General features: G+C 41.1%; 1 protein-coding gene across 2 annotated transcripts; it reads left to right on the top strand.

The window, feature by feature from the left end:
• The first annotated feature begins 1,513 nt into the window (after positions 1-1,513).
• Positions 1,514-2,650, top strand: LOC131286125 (protein elav-like). Of its 2 annotated transcripts, XM_058315015.1 has the most exons (2): positions 1,514-1,580; positions 1,629-2,650. In XM_058315015.1, the coding sequence occupies exons 1-2, from the start codon at positions 1,514-1,516 to the stop codon at positions 2,648-2,650; spliced, it is 1,089 nt and encodes a 362-aa protein (XP_058170998.1). The 2 variants fall into 2 exon arrangements, with proteins under 2 accessions (XP_058170998.1, XP_058170997.1); XM_058315014.1 differs by having other exon boundaries at positions 1,514-2,650.
• The last annotated feature ends 16,043 nt before the right edge of the window (positions 2,651-18,693 follow it).

The following is an 18,693-nucleotide window of genomic DNA, read 5'->3' on the forward strand; positions in this document are numbered from 1 at the left end:
GAGCAACTTTTGTTTTGATTAAGCTAGAGGTGTGCGTTGTGACAGTATCTACTTAGAAAGTAACTAGAGCTCTTCGTATCTGAATCTTGTACCTAGTTCTTATTGGAAAAGTAAATCTAGTTGGACTCACAACGCCTGCCTATTTTGATCAGTTTACAAACTGAATTGTGAAAAAATAATTTAAATCCCTTTGAATAATGATTAGTATTATAATTGCTCTTAAAAAATGTCAGATTAAGTCGTATTGTGTACTGGCATAACTCATTATAGATGCATTTTACGCTTTAAAGTTACAAGTCAATAATTAATTGACTTTTTGAAACATTTCTCGGCATAAAATGTTATGCGTTGATTTATACTAAACACAATCCGGCAGACCAAGATTTATGCACATTCATAAACGTTCATTTTAAAGTTGCCGAAATTTTCTTTGTCCTGTCGCATGTAGCTGCAACACTGAAGCACCGTACAACATGTTGCAGGATAATGAATGAATGAAAATCTATAAAAGATCCAAATCAGCCCTCAAAGTGCCATTGTATCCTCATCAGCCTGGTGCGTCGGTTGTGCGATTCGCTCTCTCGCGGTCTGGTAGTGTAATTTTCTTCCCATCGCGGTTCCCATTGCGCAAGTAGTAAGAGAGAGAAAGTGATATTAAATCTTCTTCACACATCAACCACGGTGCTGGAAGACTCTGCTTGTGTTTGAATTTCTACTACCGACGCGTGCGAGGGCAACATAATTGACCATTTCATATTGGCTTGCAAGTAGTGCAAAGGTAGAACGAAAGTACGTTGCTGGTGTCTGGATTGTGGGATCTTATAAGAAGCCAATCGTATTGTGGCGCTGTGATTAGATTCAGCTTCGTCCTCTAAAACACGACTCACCCTCCCCCTAACGACGCTTACTCTAAAGGGACGTACAAGGTTTGTAGAGTCAGTCAGTCAACTTGGTTGTACGAAGCTTGCTTGCTTCAATACGATTTAACACCAACACATATACTTCGGCGAAGTAATCGGAAAAATTCGTGACAGTAGTTGTGACATTGCTGTGTGTGCAGTCAATACATGTGTGTAAGAACGAGAGAGAAAGTGTCTCGCTCTTCGGAAGGAAGTGAAAATTTGAATGCTGTTTGACTCAAACAACACGATTCGTACGCGTAGCATAGAGCGGCCATTTTTTACGCTGTCGGCAAGGGTGGATATTTAGATCTCCACTGCTAAATAGCCTCTGTGGGAGAGGAAGAAAGGGAATTAAATAAACGATTTCCCAGATCGCTTCGAATCGCGGGAGTTGATCTTCGAACTGTGCCGAGCCACTGAAGTTACGTGTGCGCGTTGTGAACAGTGAATATTTTTTCATCCCCTACGGCCCAGAGGACAAGATACAAGCGTCCTCCACCCCCGCGAATCGACGTGAAGTTTGTTGGTCTCGATTAAAATCACCACTTCGTAGCTCCCGTGCGATACGCAGCGGGACAACTTTTTAAAGCCTCAAAATTACGACCGTAAACATGACTAATAAGGTGCTGGCGGCAGTTCAGGACCTCCAGAAGCAGCAGCAGGCCCAGCAGCAAAATGGTGGAGGCGGCGGCGGCGGCGGTGGTGGCGGTGGCGAAGCAGGCCAAGCGGCCGGGGCTGCCGGTGGAGCTGGTCAGAGCTCGGAGAACAGCTCACGCACGAACCTGATCGTCAACTATCTGCCACAAACGATGACGGAAGAGGAGATCCGCTCGTTGTTCTCCAGTGTTGGCGAGGTGGAAAGTGTGAAGCTGGTGAGGGACAAGAACGTCATCTATCCTGGGCAACCGAAAGGTCAGAGCTTGGGCTACGGCTTCGTCAACTACCATCGACCGCAGGATGCCGAGCAAGCGGTGAACGTACTGAACGGATTGCGGTTGCAGAATAAGGTGCTGAAGGTGTCGTTTGCCCGGCCCAGCTCTGAGGGCATCAAGGGTGCGAATCTGTACATTTCCGGCCTACCGAAAACGATCACACAAGAGGAGCTGGAAACGATCTTCCGACCGTATGGCGAAATCATCACCTCTCGTGTCCTTATTCAGGAGGGCAACGATAAACCGAAAGGAGTTGGTTTCATCCGATTCGACCAACGTAAGGAAGCGGAACGGGCCATCCAAGCGCTGAACGGTACGACCCCCAAGGGACTAACCGATCCAATCACGGTCAAGTTCTCCAACACGCCTGGTCAGAATGCGGCCGCCAAGGTAGTCCAGCCGGCACTGCCCGCTTTCCTGAATCCCCAACTGACCCGTCGGCTCGGCGCGATTCATCATCCGATTAACAAGGGGCTCGCCCGGTTTTCGCCAATGGGTGGCGAAGTGCTGGACATGATGCTGCCGGCGGCACCGACCAACGGCCTCAATGTGGCACCATCCGGCGGGTGGAGCATATTTATCTACAACCTCGCGCCGGAGACGGAGGAGAACACGCTCTGGCAGCTGTTCGGTCCGTTTGGTGCCGTGCAAAACGTTAAGGTGATCAAGGATGCGGCCACGAACCAGTGCAAGGGCTACGGGTTTGTCACGATGACAAACTACGAGGAGGCGATGCTGGCAATCCGCTCTCTCAACGGCTACACGCTCGGTCAGCGCGTCCTGCAAGTCAGCTTCAAGACCAACAAGTCAAAGTAAATTGAACTTCACTTTATATAACAATTATTAAAACTCTACCCTCATCGCTCCCTGCTCCATCCGCATTCCTTTTGCCAAAGCTCCCTAACATCAAACAGTTCCTTTGATCCTTTTGGAGATGTCGCCTCCTGTGATAGTATGCTTAACTCCCAAAGTAAGAACTAGGTTCAATGCTCATTGTTTACTAAGACGATTGATCCTTCTCTGGTACAATATAGCGCGTAAAAATTTAGAATGCTCCTATACAGATGCAAACCACAACTTTTTCAAAGTGAAAACTTTCTCCTCTTATCGAAAGTAAGCAACAGCAGCACAAAAGAGAGCATTGTTTTCTACATTTGTGCCCCCGCTCCGGAACGAATTAATCACCGCCTGCCAATCCCATCATGTTTTTCTCGTTCTTTGCTCTTTGCTTAACTCGGCACTTCTCGCTTGTTTTCTTCTTCCCCCCAACCACTGCTTCCACCACAGCCGTATGCAATTTCATCTAATTTACTGCAATTTCGCTTGCGGCCAAGAATTTTTCGCTCTCATTCTCGACCAATGTAAATGTAATAAAACCCAACCCCCCTACAATTTCAGCGGCGGCCACATGATGATGGGTGAAAACTAAAGCACAGCACGCGCGCAGCATTTGCAACAACCGAATACTATGTTACACAGCCATACATAAACCGTAAGAATAAGAACGTGCAGGTGCGAAGGTGGCCCAAAAGAGATGGTGGAAGAAATGGTCGGTGGAAGTGTGAAATTGGTGCAGGCGGTGATTTGAAGCCCGCTGCACATCATTTCTCAAAGTGCAGCATGAGACGTGCCGGTGCATATGCATAAAAAACGCGTCCATCTTTAGAAAAGATTTCGTTTGTTCTTCTTCGATGGACAATATCCTTCTTTCACAATTGGCACTATATACAAAATCGTATCAAATGGAATTTATGCCGGGTTATCAAGTGAACGTGTGGCCTAGTGAGTAGCAATTGAAGAGCAAATTGCAACCTACCTGTACCTGGTTACTCTACGATACGATAAGTTGCCAAGTTTCAATGGAAGGTATCGTGTAACGAAACTGCTACCTGGTAACCACATGCAGCGATAAGCGCGATTTCCCATCACTAGTGTCTTCTACCTTTTCCATTACGTTCGGGTTTAAATTGATTTCTAAGTGCACCAATGATATGAAGAAGAATTTGTTCATGAAGACGAGATAGAAAAATAACACCCGATAAGGCTTTAGAGGCTATACTACAAGAAGCTTTTTGCATGTTAGAACCAGTCCAACCAGACGTTCATCTAGGAATCCCTTATTCATTTAAAGGGTCCATACAAGGATGACATCTATAAGATCTATTTTTACGCGCAGTTTTCGTAAAGATGCTGCATTATGATCGCAGCTTAGCATTTTACATTATGATTCCATTTTGGCATATGGATGTGTATCTACACACGAAAACGTCACTAAATGATTTCTTAATAAGACCTTTCCTTCGACAATCCAATTCCCTTATTTCCACATTCGCATGTTCCATAAAACATTCTCTCCTCTAATCACACGCTGTATAATCTATTCTCTCCCTCCCGTTTAGTATGCAACACTAAGGAGGAGAAACAATATGACGATCAAGTAAGAAAGTCGAATCACAGTAAAACAATCCAAAATGCAATTAGAAAAGCGAATGAGGCAGCGCAGAAACACATGATGCAGTTGCATGCCTATTGTGAATCAAGCATAGGCTCTACACGACGTTAGTATGCAAAAAGCAAGCAGCAAGCATAAAGATCCAGCATAAAGATTAAGTAACGATGGAGGTGCAAGCAAAAGGAGGGAACCGGAAATATGACAAAACATACAACCCAAGCATGAACCCACACACATCCTCACAACACGTACACAACGGTAGGATACGCAATGGTCGTGGAGGAAGTGGCAAAGCAAAAAGTAAATCTAGTCAAAACCAGGAAAACCGAGCAAGCCAAGAGGGTATTCGCACGCGCATGAGGAGAAGAGAACGGCAGGAGGATCCATTGATTGATTGTGCGTATCCTGGAAGGCATAAGTTGGAAGCAGCATGTATGTATGTTTTTGTCTACATTTTATAACGTCTAGATTTTTTAAATGAGCATTTAGTCTACTGTACACCACATGAATCGGGCGCATTTTTTGAGCGGTTCGTTTACAAACCAACAAACAAACAAACAAACAAACAAGCAAAACTCTGCATGGAAAGCTCGTTGATATTCGCCATCGAAGCAACATTCGACTGCAATGCAATTGCAATAGTGGAACCAAGTTTCCTTGGGGGGGCATTTTTGAATCATTTTGCAAATCAAAGAAAGCGGCGAGCAAAAGGGTCATCATTTCGCTTCACCCCAGCGACGGACAAAGATTGGCATGGTACTTTTTTCGCTCGCTGCAAAATTAATTCTACTTCTGAAAGAGAAACACGCGGGTACGGTAAGGACAGTGGCAGATAAAGAGCGACAAATATTTCGCTGTAAAGTGCGACAACTAACGTTGCGAATAGTAATATATTACTAATGTACGTGTTTTGCGTGAAAACGAGTGCAAACAACAAACACAGATATGCCCATATTTTAGGAGAATTTTATTTATTTGCTAACTTATTTATTGGGTGAGAAGTGCGAGGTAGAATGAATAAAGAAGAAGCATTCAAGCAGAGATATAAAAAACGTGTGTTGTAGCTGTGCGATAACAAGCGCTGATTATAGAGACGGGAAAATGTTTCATATGATCAACGGAACAACATTTTATGCAAAAATCAGTTTAAGACTTGACGCCGTCGATGTAATATGGAGTGTGCTCCCAAGATGCGCGACTCTATTGGCTTCGAAAGCTAGCAGAAGGAAGGTGAATTTCGAAAAAGATAAAAAAAACATGCCAACCACGCTCATAATCTGTACACAAATGAAACATTGAATAAGCAAATGAATTTAGTATGCACACCATATACACCACACCAAGACACAACTCGTCACCATAATAGCAACCATAGCAAGGACAGCATACAACACATCATAACAAACGGAATACATTCAAAACGATCTCAAACTCTAGTATAATGAACGGAAAGCAGTTTGGTGAACAAAAATTGGGTAGCAAGAGAAGAGGGAAGTGCTACTAGTATGGTATACTTAGCAAAGTGATTTCCGTATGTTAGACGGTCAGCAAAACACTGAGCATAAGCGTTCCCTAGCGAAAGCAACCACAATCTACAAACCAGCTGGACGGGATGCAGATGACAGATACGGGAGCGAATGTCCCGTGAGGACGATAAAGATTAGCATAAATTTAATATTTGGCACCCGTGCAAGACAAACGAACGGGGGCTATGGGGAAATGAACGGGATTTAAAAGCAAAACAAACGAAAACTGAACGCAAGTACTTACGGTGTTGTAAAACAGAATATTTTCGTGGTGCACGAGGGGAGGTACTATTAGGCATACACTAGGCGAACAGGGTGCCTTTAGTTTTCCTCTTAACGGCAGCAGCAGTGGCGCAGCATAAATAGAAGCACTTTCTCGAACATCTGTTTTAAAAAGAACCGTTAAGAGAAGACCAAAGATACCCTTTTGCCCCAGTACCTGTGCGTGACCTTCCGAATCGATCGTCAACCGACTGGCAACTATCTAGCATGCTGAAGAGAGTGCAGAATGCGTAGTGTCATACAGACGGGGGAGGGAATGCTACTGAAACACAGTCTAGTCTAGTCGAAGGCAGCAGAAAACGGAACGAGCCTAGCATAATCTACTTACTATATTAGCTCTCAGCTCCTCGAACTCCATTTAGTGAATCGCAGAGAGTAAAAACCCACCATTATGCATGACAAAGATAGATGAAGAGTGAGAGAGAGAGAGAACGAGAGAGAAAGTGCGACAGCAGGGGAAAATAATGCAAAGTATAAACAGAAAAACAACATTAGTTAAACGTTTAACTAATAAGAACGTAAAAAAAAATTAAACGATTAATCTAGAAAAGTTGGAGGGGAACGACAGTTTTGATGAAACAAAGTGTTTTCAAACCAACATCCTGGACGATGGTTTACATTTGTTTCTTCCCTTCTCCAGAAATGTTCTTGCGCAATATCTGTCCAGAGTAACAAACAATTCATATTTTCTTTTAATAACACACACACAACAACGCACGAAAATGCAGCGCATACGCAGCGTTCTTCTTTTATCCCCCACACCCTTCGTCAATGTTGATGCAGTGCAGAATTTAATTTTTTCAACGTCTTAGCAATGGTTATATCTACAACTTGCTATTTGGCGGCATTGAAGAAAGGGTCGTCGTGGAATGGAAAAGAATATCATTAGACAAAACTTCTAGTCGAACAGCAGAACTCTCCTAAGCATAAAAGAAAGGTTAACCTAGAGAAAAACAAAAAACCAATGGTAACAAAATATCGCACAGTAATTTTTAAGACGAGTGTTGGATAAATGCAATACCCTTAAGCGGAATGCGACAGAGGAGAAAAATGTTATTGATATATACTTATTATTCTATATATATATATATACACACACATCACAAACCGAAAAAAACCAAAATTAAAACATGAAACACACAATATAGTCAAACAAGAACTACTAAGTAACTATCAAAGTGAAGAATAATACTCTCTTGGTTTGAAGAACGAGATAAAGTAACAAGTAAACGGAAAATTTAAGCGTAACGAATAGGAAGCAACATGAACGTTGAGAATGCAAGAATCATTCCCGTACTGATGATATTTGACCTAGTTGGATAGCAATGTAAAAACAAGACGAAAAAGGCATAACTTTGCAACAATTGTTGTACAATTCCAAGGCAAACATCTTAAGTATAAAACAACATAAACAGATTTCAAGACAACAACACAGCGACAGAATGCATTTAAATCAAATTCAAGCGTACATCAATTGAAACAGAATAGAGAACAAGCCAGTATAGTGTGTACAGGTAAAAGCATGCAATATTAAACACATGATTGTGAAACGACTACTGTTAACCTAAAAACTAGAAACGAGGACACACATCATAATTCAGTCTGTTTTTTTTCCTACTTTATAAAAACGATAACCTAAGACTTCAGCAAAAACTCTTTCAACAGTTTTTGCCAGTTGTTTTGTTATATGTTAGTTTCCTCACATAAAATCAACTTCAATTAGTTTGGTTTGGCTATATTTTAGTTTCCTTTTGGTTTATTTTCGTTTTCAATTATCTCCTCAGTTTTTTTTTACATCCTAAAACAAAAGACTCTAACTTTGCAGCAAGTTACAACAAGCTCTCCTCATTTGTTACGAAATCACTAACCAACAAGGAGAGATTTGTATCTTCTTTCCTGTTTACTGGACAAAACAAAACCATTCACTGAAAACTTTGCAAGATTCCATTACCGCTGTGATAAGAAATCTATGTTGTAAACAACAATTACAACATCTATACGTGTGTTTTTTTTTTTTGCTCTACAAAAACCAATATGTAAGATTATTGGAAAAGCTGAACAATTACTCCTTGTCCAGCACGGAGATTGTATTGTGGTGCGATTGTTCCCAATTTATTTTAAATATTTCAAAATTCCAACACGTTTTATCCGCTTTTCCGCTACTTTTTTCTTATGTTAATCTTTCTTTTGATTTCTCTCTGTCTCTCGCTCATTATCTCTTTGGTTACATATATTTTCTTTTTTTTTTTGTACGATTCGAAATTTATTCAAACAAACTGAATTAAGCAGGCCGCCGTTTTCTGAATACTTTCGTTAAGTTTTTCGTTTGTTTTAGTTTTTATAAGTTCATTCAGTTAGTCCTCATTAACATGTCTTACTGGTATTGTCGAACGCTCCACGTTGTACTGCACCGGAAGGATCACACTACCAGGCTAAACCTGAAACACACAAGACGAATGTTCCGACAGGAATAGGAACTTCTTAAACTATAAAACACCGAAACACAGAAGGGAATTAAAGTGGTTAACTAAAGGGCGTTACATACCAAACAGAGAAATGGAGACGAACCTTTCAATCTCCTTATTTCGAGTGTCGCTTTGATGCGACCAGTAAGTTTAAAGCGCATCATTTCTCGACAATTTAATAATCTTATTATTTGAAGATCGTATCTGCACTCCAACTGAATCTATAATTATTTTACTTATTGTTTAGTTAATCTTTTAGTTCGTAAGTCTATTCTTACTTTTATTTTGTGTGAAATTCAATGTACCAATTATAATTTAGATTTTTTCTTTTGTAGTTCGTTTGCAGTTGCCTAGCATAAGGGTCGTGTTTATTTCGTCCACACTAAATTTAGGTTGGAGGGCTTTGCAGCTTTTGTTTTAATTTTCAACCTAATTATTTCACTAATCTTCTGCTTTCAAACATGTAAGGCACTTTTTTGGGTATTGATGTGATCTTGGCAGGGCAAATAAGGATGGTGCAAGCGGAGAAAAGTTGGAGTAGGAAATAAACGTGAATGTTAGAAGAACGATGTGTGCAATAGGAAGTTCTTTTGTTTCCTTCTTCTACTGGTACCATTTTACTGGTAATATCTAAACGCTACGCTGCAAACCGATTCCCGGAAACTGAAAAGGCAATCTTTTCTGCCGGATTTCTTCGCTCGAGAAGCACTTCTAAAAGAACTTTGCTACTCTAGAAAAGTGTTCCGTAAACGTCTTTTTCCAAGGGTGCTTTCGGCACAGACAAAAAACGTTCTTGCCTAGTAAGATAAAAGGTCAACATCGATGGAACCAGAACGCAAGACAAGCCATGCTTTGTCGTTCAAAGTCTACGAAAGGACATTAGTGCTGAATCGAAACGAAGAGGATATTAATGTAATTGGATTGTGTTTATTTTGTGTTCAAGCGGTTTTGTCTTGGGTTTTTTATTTAAAATATTTTTTTTTTCGTATTTACTTCCCATATTAGAGTGTGTCTATTTATAGCAAAGATTATTTTCCCCAATATTCTAGCATATTTTGCCTCCCTTCTATTTATCGATTTATTATTTATGCTTTATGCTATATAAAAAACGAGAGCAAGAGAGAAGGATAGCCCAGATTGAATCAATTTTCAGCTGCCATAACGACGGTAGCAAAAGCAATAGAGGGGAACGGTGTGGCAGCATAACACCGAACGGATGCAAGAGGAGTAAAGTAAGAATCAATAGCTAATGAAATGGTCTTGTCCAAAAGGCTAGGCAATATAAGAAACAACAAAACATAATCCAACCATAAGTAAAAGCATCACAACTGACATTGCAAAATACAGGCTCTCAAAATAGATGTAAGAAACTCCGGAAATTTGGAGAAGTTACAATGTCTCTTACAAACATTGTGACTGGAAACATTGACACACAATCTGCACCTTTATAAACACAAAACACAACATAGTTTCTGTATCACTTTTGTTATTCAGGAAACCTAAGTTTCTAAGTAAAGCAAATTTTTGTCGAACTTTACGTCGTAACAGATGCTCTTAACTACTTCATCAGCAAAAAGCAACTGTATTTGCACCAAACATCCCACAAATAATCGTTCAAGATTGACATGGAACTTTTTCCGTTAACGTCAGTACATTTTTAACTTTTTTTTGTCCTCCTCTCTCCAATCATGTTCACTTGTGTATATAGTTATAAATTATCGTGAATGGTTAGCAAACAGTATAATATATACAAAGAATCTGCGCGATATCGCATACACACGAAAGAAAACATAAATACCACGAAAGGTACTGAATGGAACATTAAAAAAGAAAGAGCATAGAAGAAAACTGCTACAGAAACAAAAAACATTCATATAATAATAGCAAAACCAGCGGAAAACTACATGGATATGAGCAAAAACCACATAAGAAGAAAAAAAGCAACAAAAATAAAAAATTCTTATAATTTAAGTACGTATTCGTTTTGATTTCATTTCTTATAATCATGTGTTTTGATTTGTTTCAGTCCTGATTCGGTTCTCTTCTCTCTTCATTTCGTCTGTTGAGTGGATTACAAACCGAACCACTCGAGCACATACGACACACGCATCCTACACTTACTCACACTTTCGTTGGTTTTGTTCTGTAAGGCGAAACCTTTGTTGACACGAGTATTCAAAATGCTTCGACAAAGTATGCAAAACTGTGACGTGAATGCAAAAATTCTCGTGAAAAAACAAAAATACCAACCCCACAAGGACATTATACTTTCAAGACCCGAGACACAAAACGACCATACAACAATGCTTATTCTGCAGCGTTTCCCGCATACTATGATTTCAGAAAAATGTCTAAGCTTTAGCTACACAAAACCAAAACCAAACACAACACGTTGGCCACAAAAGTACGCGTAAACAATGGACTAAAAGCACAACAGCACACATACACCCACACACAAACATACGGTATCACCTACTCACGAGTTTTGGTGTTCTCTGTCGTATTCCTAACCTTGACACTATTTTATTTTCATTCCGAATAAGTACATTTTAAGCACAATTGTGAGTGTGTATGTGTGTGTGAAAGAGAGAAAGAGAGAGAGAGTGTATTTCTGTATACTTTCTTTTACAATTCTTTCTTGGAGAAAGATTCGATAAGAAAACTTATGATCTGCCAACAAGTAATCACCCTAATTTTACCTGGTTTGTGTGTGCGTGGATTGTGGTATGTTTGCGCGTTTGTTCATTTTAATGTTCTTTTGTCCCACAATCTCAAGGAGTGGTGCGTCTATTGTGTCTTTGGCCCTATTTTATCACAAAAGTACAAAACTGTTTCACGCGAAATGTTGGTTTCCATTGCGTCTTTGGTTGTTCCAATTTGCTTTGTTCGTCCATCAACAGTGGGTTTTCTTTTGATTGTCATATTCATTTTATTTAACACTGTCTGCCATTTGCATTTTTTGCCTTCTTTTCAGCTAAATTAAAAGTGGGTTTAGTTGGAATTATTTTGTTTTTTTGTTCAAATGCTAGGCGAATTAGTTATTAGGCCAGAAAAGTCCAACATAACTACTTTCCGGTTTTTTTTCCTACAAAAGAGAAAGAGTTTTTTTCCCAGAACAAAAAACAAAAATATCCTTTTAAAAAACTACTCATCAAATCGCACAGTTCGCAATTTTACGTTTACATAGTCGAATTGGTTCAATGATGGAAATTTCGAAACTTCGACGATCCATTTCCTCCGCCTTTACATTTACCGGTCCAGAGTTATTCGTTCGTCCGTTCGTTCGTTCGTTCCTTCGATTTGCGCTCTCATTTCATTTGGTATTTGGTTCCATTTGTTGTGTCTCTTTCGGTTGTGTTTGTGGGTAAGTAAGTACTTTTTTATACTTTCCTTACTTTTATTCCATTTTATTCTGCTTTGAAAATGTACGTGATTCATAAGTGTATGTGTTGTTTCTTATAAATATATGCATATTATTTTTGTTGTATGTTGTGTAAAACAAAAAAAAAACATTATATTACCAACCCAACCAACACAACATAGACACGAGGAGTGCCCGAAAAAACTTAGAAACATCCACACGCCACATAAAAAGTCACCAAACACATTCCTGCATTATTGCCCGTCGTGAAAAATTCACTGTTGGCTCAAAAATCAAGCTTCATGTTCAATTGTTTTTGTTTTAATTATTATATACGTAGACAATTATCATCTTTACTTTGTGTCTTACATATGAATAATTATGTTTTGTTCTTCTTCTTCTACCTTTTTACGAGATCTTATTTACATCAGCAAAATTTATCTATTTTCATGATTCGCAGGCACATTTTATTTCCTCCTTCATGTCGATGTTTATTTTGCAGTTTGCAAGAATAGCGAAACATTTCAATTTGTGTTAGTATATTTGTAGCTTGATGGGTTGTTATTGTTCCATAATTTGATATGAAGTTTTTGCAATTTATTACACATCCTTCTCAACCAATTTGAAAAACTTTTTATTTTTTTCACCTAATTTCGAGCGTTGAACGCATGCCAGACATTCCCTACACCAAAGTTGAAAAAAATGGCTTCCTAAAATCACTCCTCGACGTGTTTTTGGAGCTAACCAGTTGTGTATCACCTTCCTACTAACCTCATTTTAAGTGTGTGCGTGCGTTATTACGTTTTTCATGTCCGTTATTCAGTTCACTGTTCAGTTTGCAATTACTCAGCAATACCTATTTTATCCTTCTATTTCTATTATTGGCATTTTGTTAGCTGTGAGTGTGTGGACTGTTGCCATTACTGTTGATATATTCAGTTGCATTCAAATGGACATTCACAACATACCACTTTATCGATATGCTTTCAAATGTTACTACACTACCATTTCTTTACTATTATTGTATTTATTACCTAGCATTCTTTATCTAAATATAATCTTCTTCCTTTCCGTGAGATCGGATTTTTTTTAGGATCAGTGTAAAAAATCAGACTAATTTTTTTCAGTTTTACTTTCAGCCAGCCTCGTTTTTGTCATAGTGCGAAAAAGCAAAACTTTGTTACGCAGTAGAACTGAAACCATTGCAACAAAGACATTAAACATTGTGAGGAACAGTTAGGGAGGACTGGTGAGGAGAGTATATTTTGCCAGAATAGGTTTTTTTTACGGTAGAAAATATGTAGATTTCCTACCAAGGACACCCAGACACTGTTAAAAAAAAGACTGGTATGTGGATCCGTTTTGTTTCATACATCCATCACCGAACATACCGTGTTTTGTTTGAGATCGGTGAGAAATAATCAATTTATGAGTTTTACTTCTTCGTTCGGTTAATTAGTTATGCCTTCGTTCTTTACTCCTATTTCGCACAGCCCGAAGACTTTATGCTTTGTGCGCGAAGGACATGAATTTATAAGTTTCGATTTCGTTTTGTGGGCAATTAGTTTTGGCTACCAATCCAAACTCCGCTTCCAAAGGCTGTGAAATGGCGTAGTTCTGTCGAGAGCCGCGAGGAGCTACGCTACCCTGAGTATGTGTGCTTGTTCTTATTTCCGTGTTTCTTTTAAAACACAAAACAGACAATTTTATAGAACCGAGCCATCGTAGGAGAATAGAAATAGGACCGGTTGGCGACAAATCTAAATACGAAGCGAACGGAGCCAGCATAACCTGTATCTTGGTTAGACTTATAGCCAAACATCGAAAGACTGATTACAACTTAAAAGCGTTCGCGTTAGCTTAAAGCAAAAGAGCACATGTACTAGCACATCAAAGGCAAAACGAAACCATATCTCACCGATAGTACAAAACTGTAAACTGAAAAAGCACGAACAGTTGTGCTCAAAACCATCGCGCTGAAATGTTACTGGCTCGGACGGGCCGAAAGGTAGTTAAATGTTATTTTGTAACATGTTGTTAACTTTGCGTCGTAACGTCGCAAGGTTCCGAAGGGAAAGTAGAAAAACCAAACCTGTACCATAGGAAAGCGAAAGAAACGTTTCTTCCGGTTCAAATAAAAATGAATCAAATCAAACAATCCAACCCAGTGTCGTGTGTATTACATATTTCTTTTCGGGTCGATGCCGATGTATTTATCCTTTCCCAAGTCTAGCTTAACAAGCATTGGTTCAGCAAACTCGGTTTGGCGAAAAACCACAAAAACCATGGCTGGGTGTGGCGCTGGATTTTTCATATCAACACTCACACCGAGAGAAAGCCACCCGCCTGGAAAGTAGGAATCTTCCACCACTCCAGCAAGCGAGACAGCGAGCGAACGTCCTTCCTTCGTGTTAGAGAGTGTTTTCCTCCCCGGACAGGGTGGCGCGGCACATCGAGGAAAAGCCGGCAGTAGAGGCCGCCGGTTTTGCTGAAGCCCAAAAAGTACATGCCAAGCATCAACAAAATGGCGCTGTGGGTAATGGTGGGCTAGGACGCGTGCGCATCCGGTCGCCCGGGAAATGGGTCTGTGTGTGTATGTGTGTGCATGCATAGACGACGTCGAAAAAAAAGGGAAAACCCGTGCGGTCGTGGGTGGAGCAGGAAAAATCGATATACGCGTGTTGAACCGAAAATGGACTCCTGGGAATCTTTACACTACACTTTTCATTAGTAGGTAAAAAGGCCGGAAAAACGCAAATTCATGAATTTACGTCCCAAATTCATTGTTAAAAAAATCCTTGTTGATTTGTAAAATGAATATTTTAGTTGTTAAGGTTGTTACACTTGTTTATCAGTTACATTCATCAATGAGAAATGAAAGCTGCTAACAGCTCCATAATTCAATGCTTTTTATGCTCAATGCTTCACTTCAACCTGAACGATAGTTCCCGAAAACCGCCTCTGCACATATTGAAACAAGGAATGTTGGCATGAGTTTAGTGTTTTCCAGTGTTTGCTAAATGGATTTGCCACGAGCATTCTTGCAAGCATCGGCTGGATTGGGGGCTTGGAAAATCTAAAAAGCCAGCTGCTCTTGTATTTTTTTTTCTAGCAGAATCGTTGGACGTTTCGTTTTTTAAAGAGGCCAACTAGCTCGTATTTCAAGCCCTCAAAAGTTCCAGTTAATGGCTTTCATCTCACGATTTTCGCGGCTGGGCTCGGCTAGGCAGCAGACGTGTCCGTGATTCCCCGTGGAAAACACCGAAAAGCAATAAAAAGCGGAAATCTAATTAGTAACAGACGCATGCGCACAACTGTCACAGCGCACATAGGAAAGAAAAAAGGCAGTGTGTGAGAGAGAGGAGAAAACGAGAGCCATCGCCAAGCAAAGGGCCTGAGGATCAGAAGGCTGTTCTATGGCCAGGCAGTTGCAGCACATCTGTTTTTCCCGATCCTCACATGGCAGAATGGAGGAAACATGTCCGGAAACGTCACCGCCAGAATGGATGGAGGGTGAGAGTGTACAAACACCGGAGCATTGGAACCTCCGATCCGGTCGGCCAGGGTTGCTGCCACGGTTCGACGAACCCTCGGTCAGATCCCGTTAGGTGTCCTGAAGGAGGTTGTGGAAAATGGAAAACCTGTTCGCTCGCAGGGGAAAGTTTGGTTCGGTCGCGTTTAAAAAAAGAGGGAACCATATTCTACAACAATAGACAGAAACGGTGCGAAGGACGATAAACATCCTTCCAACCCTTTTACAGCAGTATTTAAGGCTCTTTTAGATAGATTAGAGTGAGACGTCCTTGGGACACAAATCGATTTCGATTTGAAATAAATGTTTAAAAAACAAGCACGTTGACTTTCAACCTTTTCTTTGTTTATATTGTTGTGTTATTTGCCATTGAAGGTTTCCGAATATCTAAATTCTCTACCAACAGCTTTAACAGCTAATAACATTTAGAAAAATTTAAGCTATACAACTTCCAAACACTTCGCTCAAAACTACGTGTTTGTTCAAAACTGTCTCTTGAAACTATCGCTCCTAGTTTCCTCTAATTCCTACGTTGTGTTTTATTTAAAAAATGGTACACGCGTGCTTCTCGTTCCAATATCCAAACGCAAGAGAGTGCTATGATACAGGAAAAACTTAACCTAGCCTGCTGCGTTGGTAAAAAATTGCAGTCTTGAAACGCAGTCAACAAACGCCTACTCGAATCTACTCGTTTCAAATTTACACAATTCAAACCAGCCGTTCCGTTCTGAACACTACGGTTTCACGTTTCAATCCCGCAACCACTTAATAAAAAATGGCGGTTTTCTCCTGGGGAAAACGAAAAATTGTTCCGCTTTGGTGAAAACTTTTCCTAGCTGTAAATTGGTTTGGTAAAAAGAAAAAACAACCACCCTTACCAGCACGCGTCGGAAATGGATGCCAGCATAAAAAAAAGCTAAGGATAATAGAAACACCGTGTCGAGTTTGAGTAAAATATGTGCATATGCAAACTAGGCGCATTCAATCGAGCAAAAAGGATCGCGAAGAGCGCAAGGGGCAAGGAAAAACCGCATGTCCAGCACGGCTAGCACTCGTAGCTGTTGTTACAGCTGACTCCAACGATTTCCCCATTTGCATTTCCACCGAACCGTACACGGTTTCATTAAAAGCAATGCCCGCCGGACAGCGTGATGAAGGCGAAAGAACGAAGTAACCATAAAAAAAAGAAAAGCAGAAAGGGTGAAAACCAAGCGCCGGGACAGTTTTCCATCCACTGGCGAGCCATTTAATTTTCATCTCGCGCAAAGGAGCGGGGAAACCTTTCGTCCGAAGGGTCCGAACTGGTCCATTGTTTTCCGAGAATCTTGTTCGAGCACTCGAGCACGCTTTTCCCTCCGGAGGCGTTCGGAGGCCTATTGTTTTTTTCGGTTCTACTGTTCGCTAAAAGGAGTGGCGTAAAAAGCACCCGAAAGGACGTGGTGGAAAGAACTCGAGCCTACTTGGTAGTGTGAAATTCGAGTGCTTCACAAACAAAGCACCCTGTGTGAGCCTTGTCCGCGAAGGGAGTGTCAATGGGGTGGGCGAGTGGGGGGGCTTCTTCTGTTGTGGAGAGAAACCTCGAGGCCAAAATAGGCCGGATGCAGAATAGGGCGAATATCCTGCCGAGGATCGTACCGAGTGCTCGTTAACAATCTGCTTTGCCTCAGCCCGGCCAGCACGCTCACCCACCCACACACACATACACATTTAGGAACGCGCATATATGCGATAGCACGTGCACATGCCAAGCTCCCGGAAAAGGAGCTCCATTTCCCAGGGATAAGGCTAACACCAACGAGCGCAAGCGCACCGAACCATCATTAAATTGCATTTACTCAAGGAAGTTGAAAACAAAGACAAAAACTCTCGGGCAAAGGACTAGCGAAAAGGATTGGGAGAGTTTTTTTTAATGATTTCCGGTTTTCTGCTTGCACGTTTTTCTGCGTGCAGTGGTTTGCAATGGAAAGAGGTTTCTGCCAAAGGATTTCTTTGCCGAAGAAGAAATATTCGCAAATCCACACACAGCCAGCCTATGGGAAAAGAGGGTGAAGTTCGATCGATAAACATTATCTGCGGAAGATCCACACAGAACCGCTGGGGATGCTCGATTCCCATGGTGTTGCGAAAAAGGAAACCAACTCATCTGCATGCAACACCAGGATGCGCTTTTCCGGTGCACACAAATTCGAAGCGGTTCGAAGCGAAACCTTTTCCCAACGAAACGAGAAGGAATTGTTTTTTTTTTCCCGAGAAACGCCGGAAGCGAAGGGAAAAGATCGATGCTGGTGTTTACGTTCGTATTTTCAAACGAAATTAGTATACGCATTACAGGATGTGCCATACGGGAGCATTTCCTATGCAGGACACATCCGGTTACGCACATTATAGAAAGTTCCCTGGACGTTGAACAAGTGGAATGAGCGTCCTTCACTTTGAATTTATCAAAATCAAATCTGAATTTCCTTAAAACGAACTAAGCTAGTGTATTGCTAAATGCTATTAATACTAAACCCTCATTGGAATAAAACATCCGTCAAGACGAAATACATTTTGCGGACCTAATCAAGTGTTTAAGTAACGGAACATTTGGTGGTTGAAAAAACGATGTAATTTATAAATCCCCTTTGAGAAAGTTTCTGTTGGCAACTAATAATAATTGGTTTCAAGAAACCTCCAGCGCATGAAATGAGTCTCGTCGAATCGAACCGCCATGCGGTCCCATGGCTCGTACGGCCCATAAATCATAGTGGGCAAAACGGGCCGGAAAGAAAATTAACTGCAATAGTTGAAGCAAGCAGAAATGTCTTCGCTAGGACGCCAAGTGCAGCCATCGTGCGCCAGGACACGAATCTACGAGTAGCATTTCATTATGCTAACGTTGATAGCAATCTATTCCGTCTTTTTTGTGCCCTCGCTCCCCGCGCATCGATTCCTTCGAAACGTTTCGCTCCGTTTTGCAATGCAAACACTGCCTGCCAAAGCGCCACAATCAAACGCATATCACACACACACACACATACCAGCGTACGAAAGGGACGACCAACGTTGGCCCTTTTCATTCCAAGGAACACGGAGCGTATCCTTTTTACGACCAAACGAAGGTTCGCGGGAAAGGAGGGGGGCGAGAGTAGAGGGGGCCTGTGGCGCGTGCTCTCCGACCGCCGTCCTAATCAACATTTCAGAGTTGTGTTCACCCCCGACTTCCACCTCCCTCGGTGCGAGTTGCGACAGGGCCGGCAAC

Source organism: Anopheles ziemanni, chromosome 3 (assembly GCF_943734765.1).
Source record: "Anopheles ziemanni chromosome 3, idAnoZiCoDA_A2_x.2, whole genome shotgun sequence".
Classification (NCBI taxonomy): domain Eukaryota; kingdom Metazoa; phylum Arthropoda; class Insecta; order Diptera; family Culicidae; genus Anopheles; species Anopheles ziemanni.

Excerpts from the sequence above, each read along its gene's own strand:
- LOC131286125 (XM_058315014.1), top strand. The coding sequence starts at position 1,514 with ATGACTAATAAGGTGCTGGCGGCAGTTCAGGACCTCCAGAAGCAGCAG.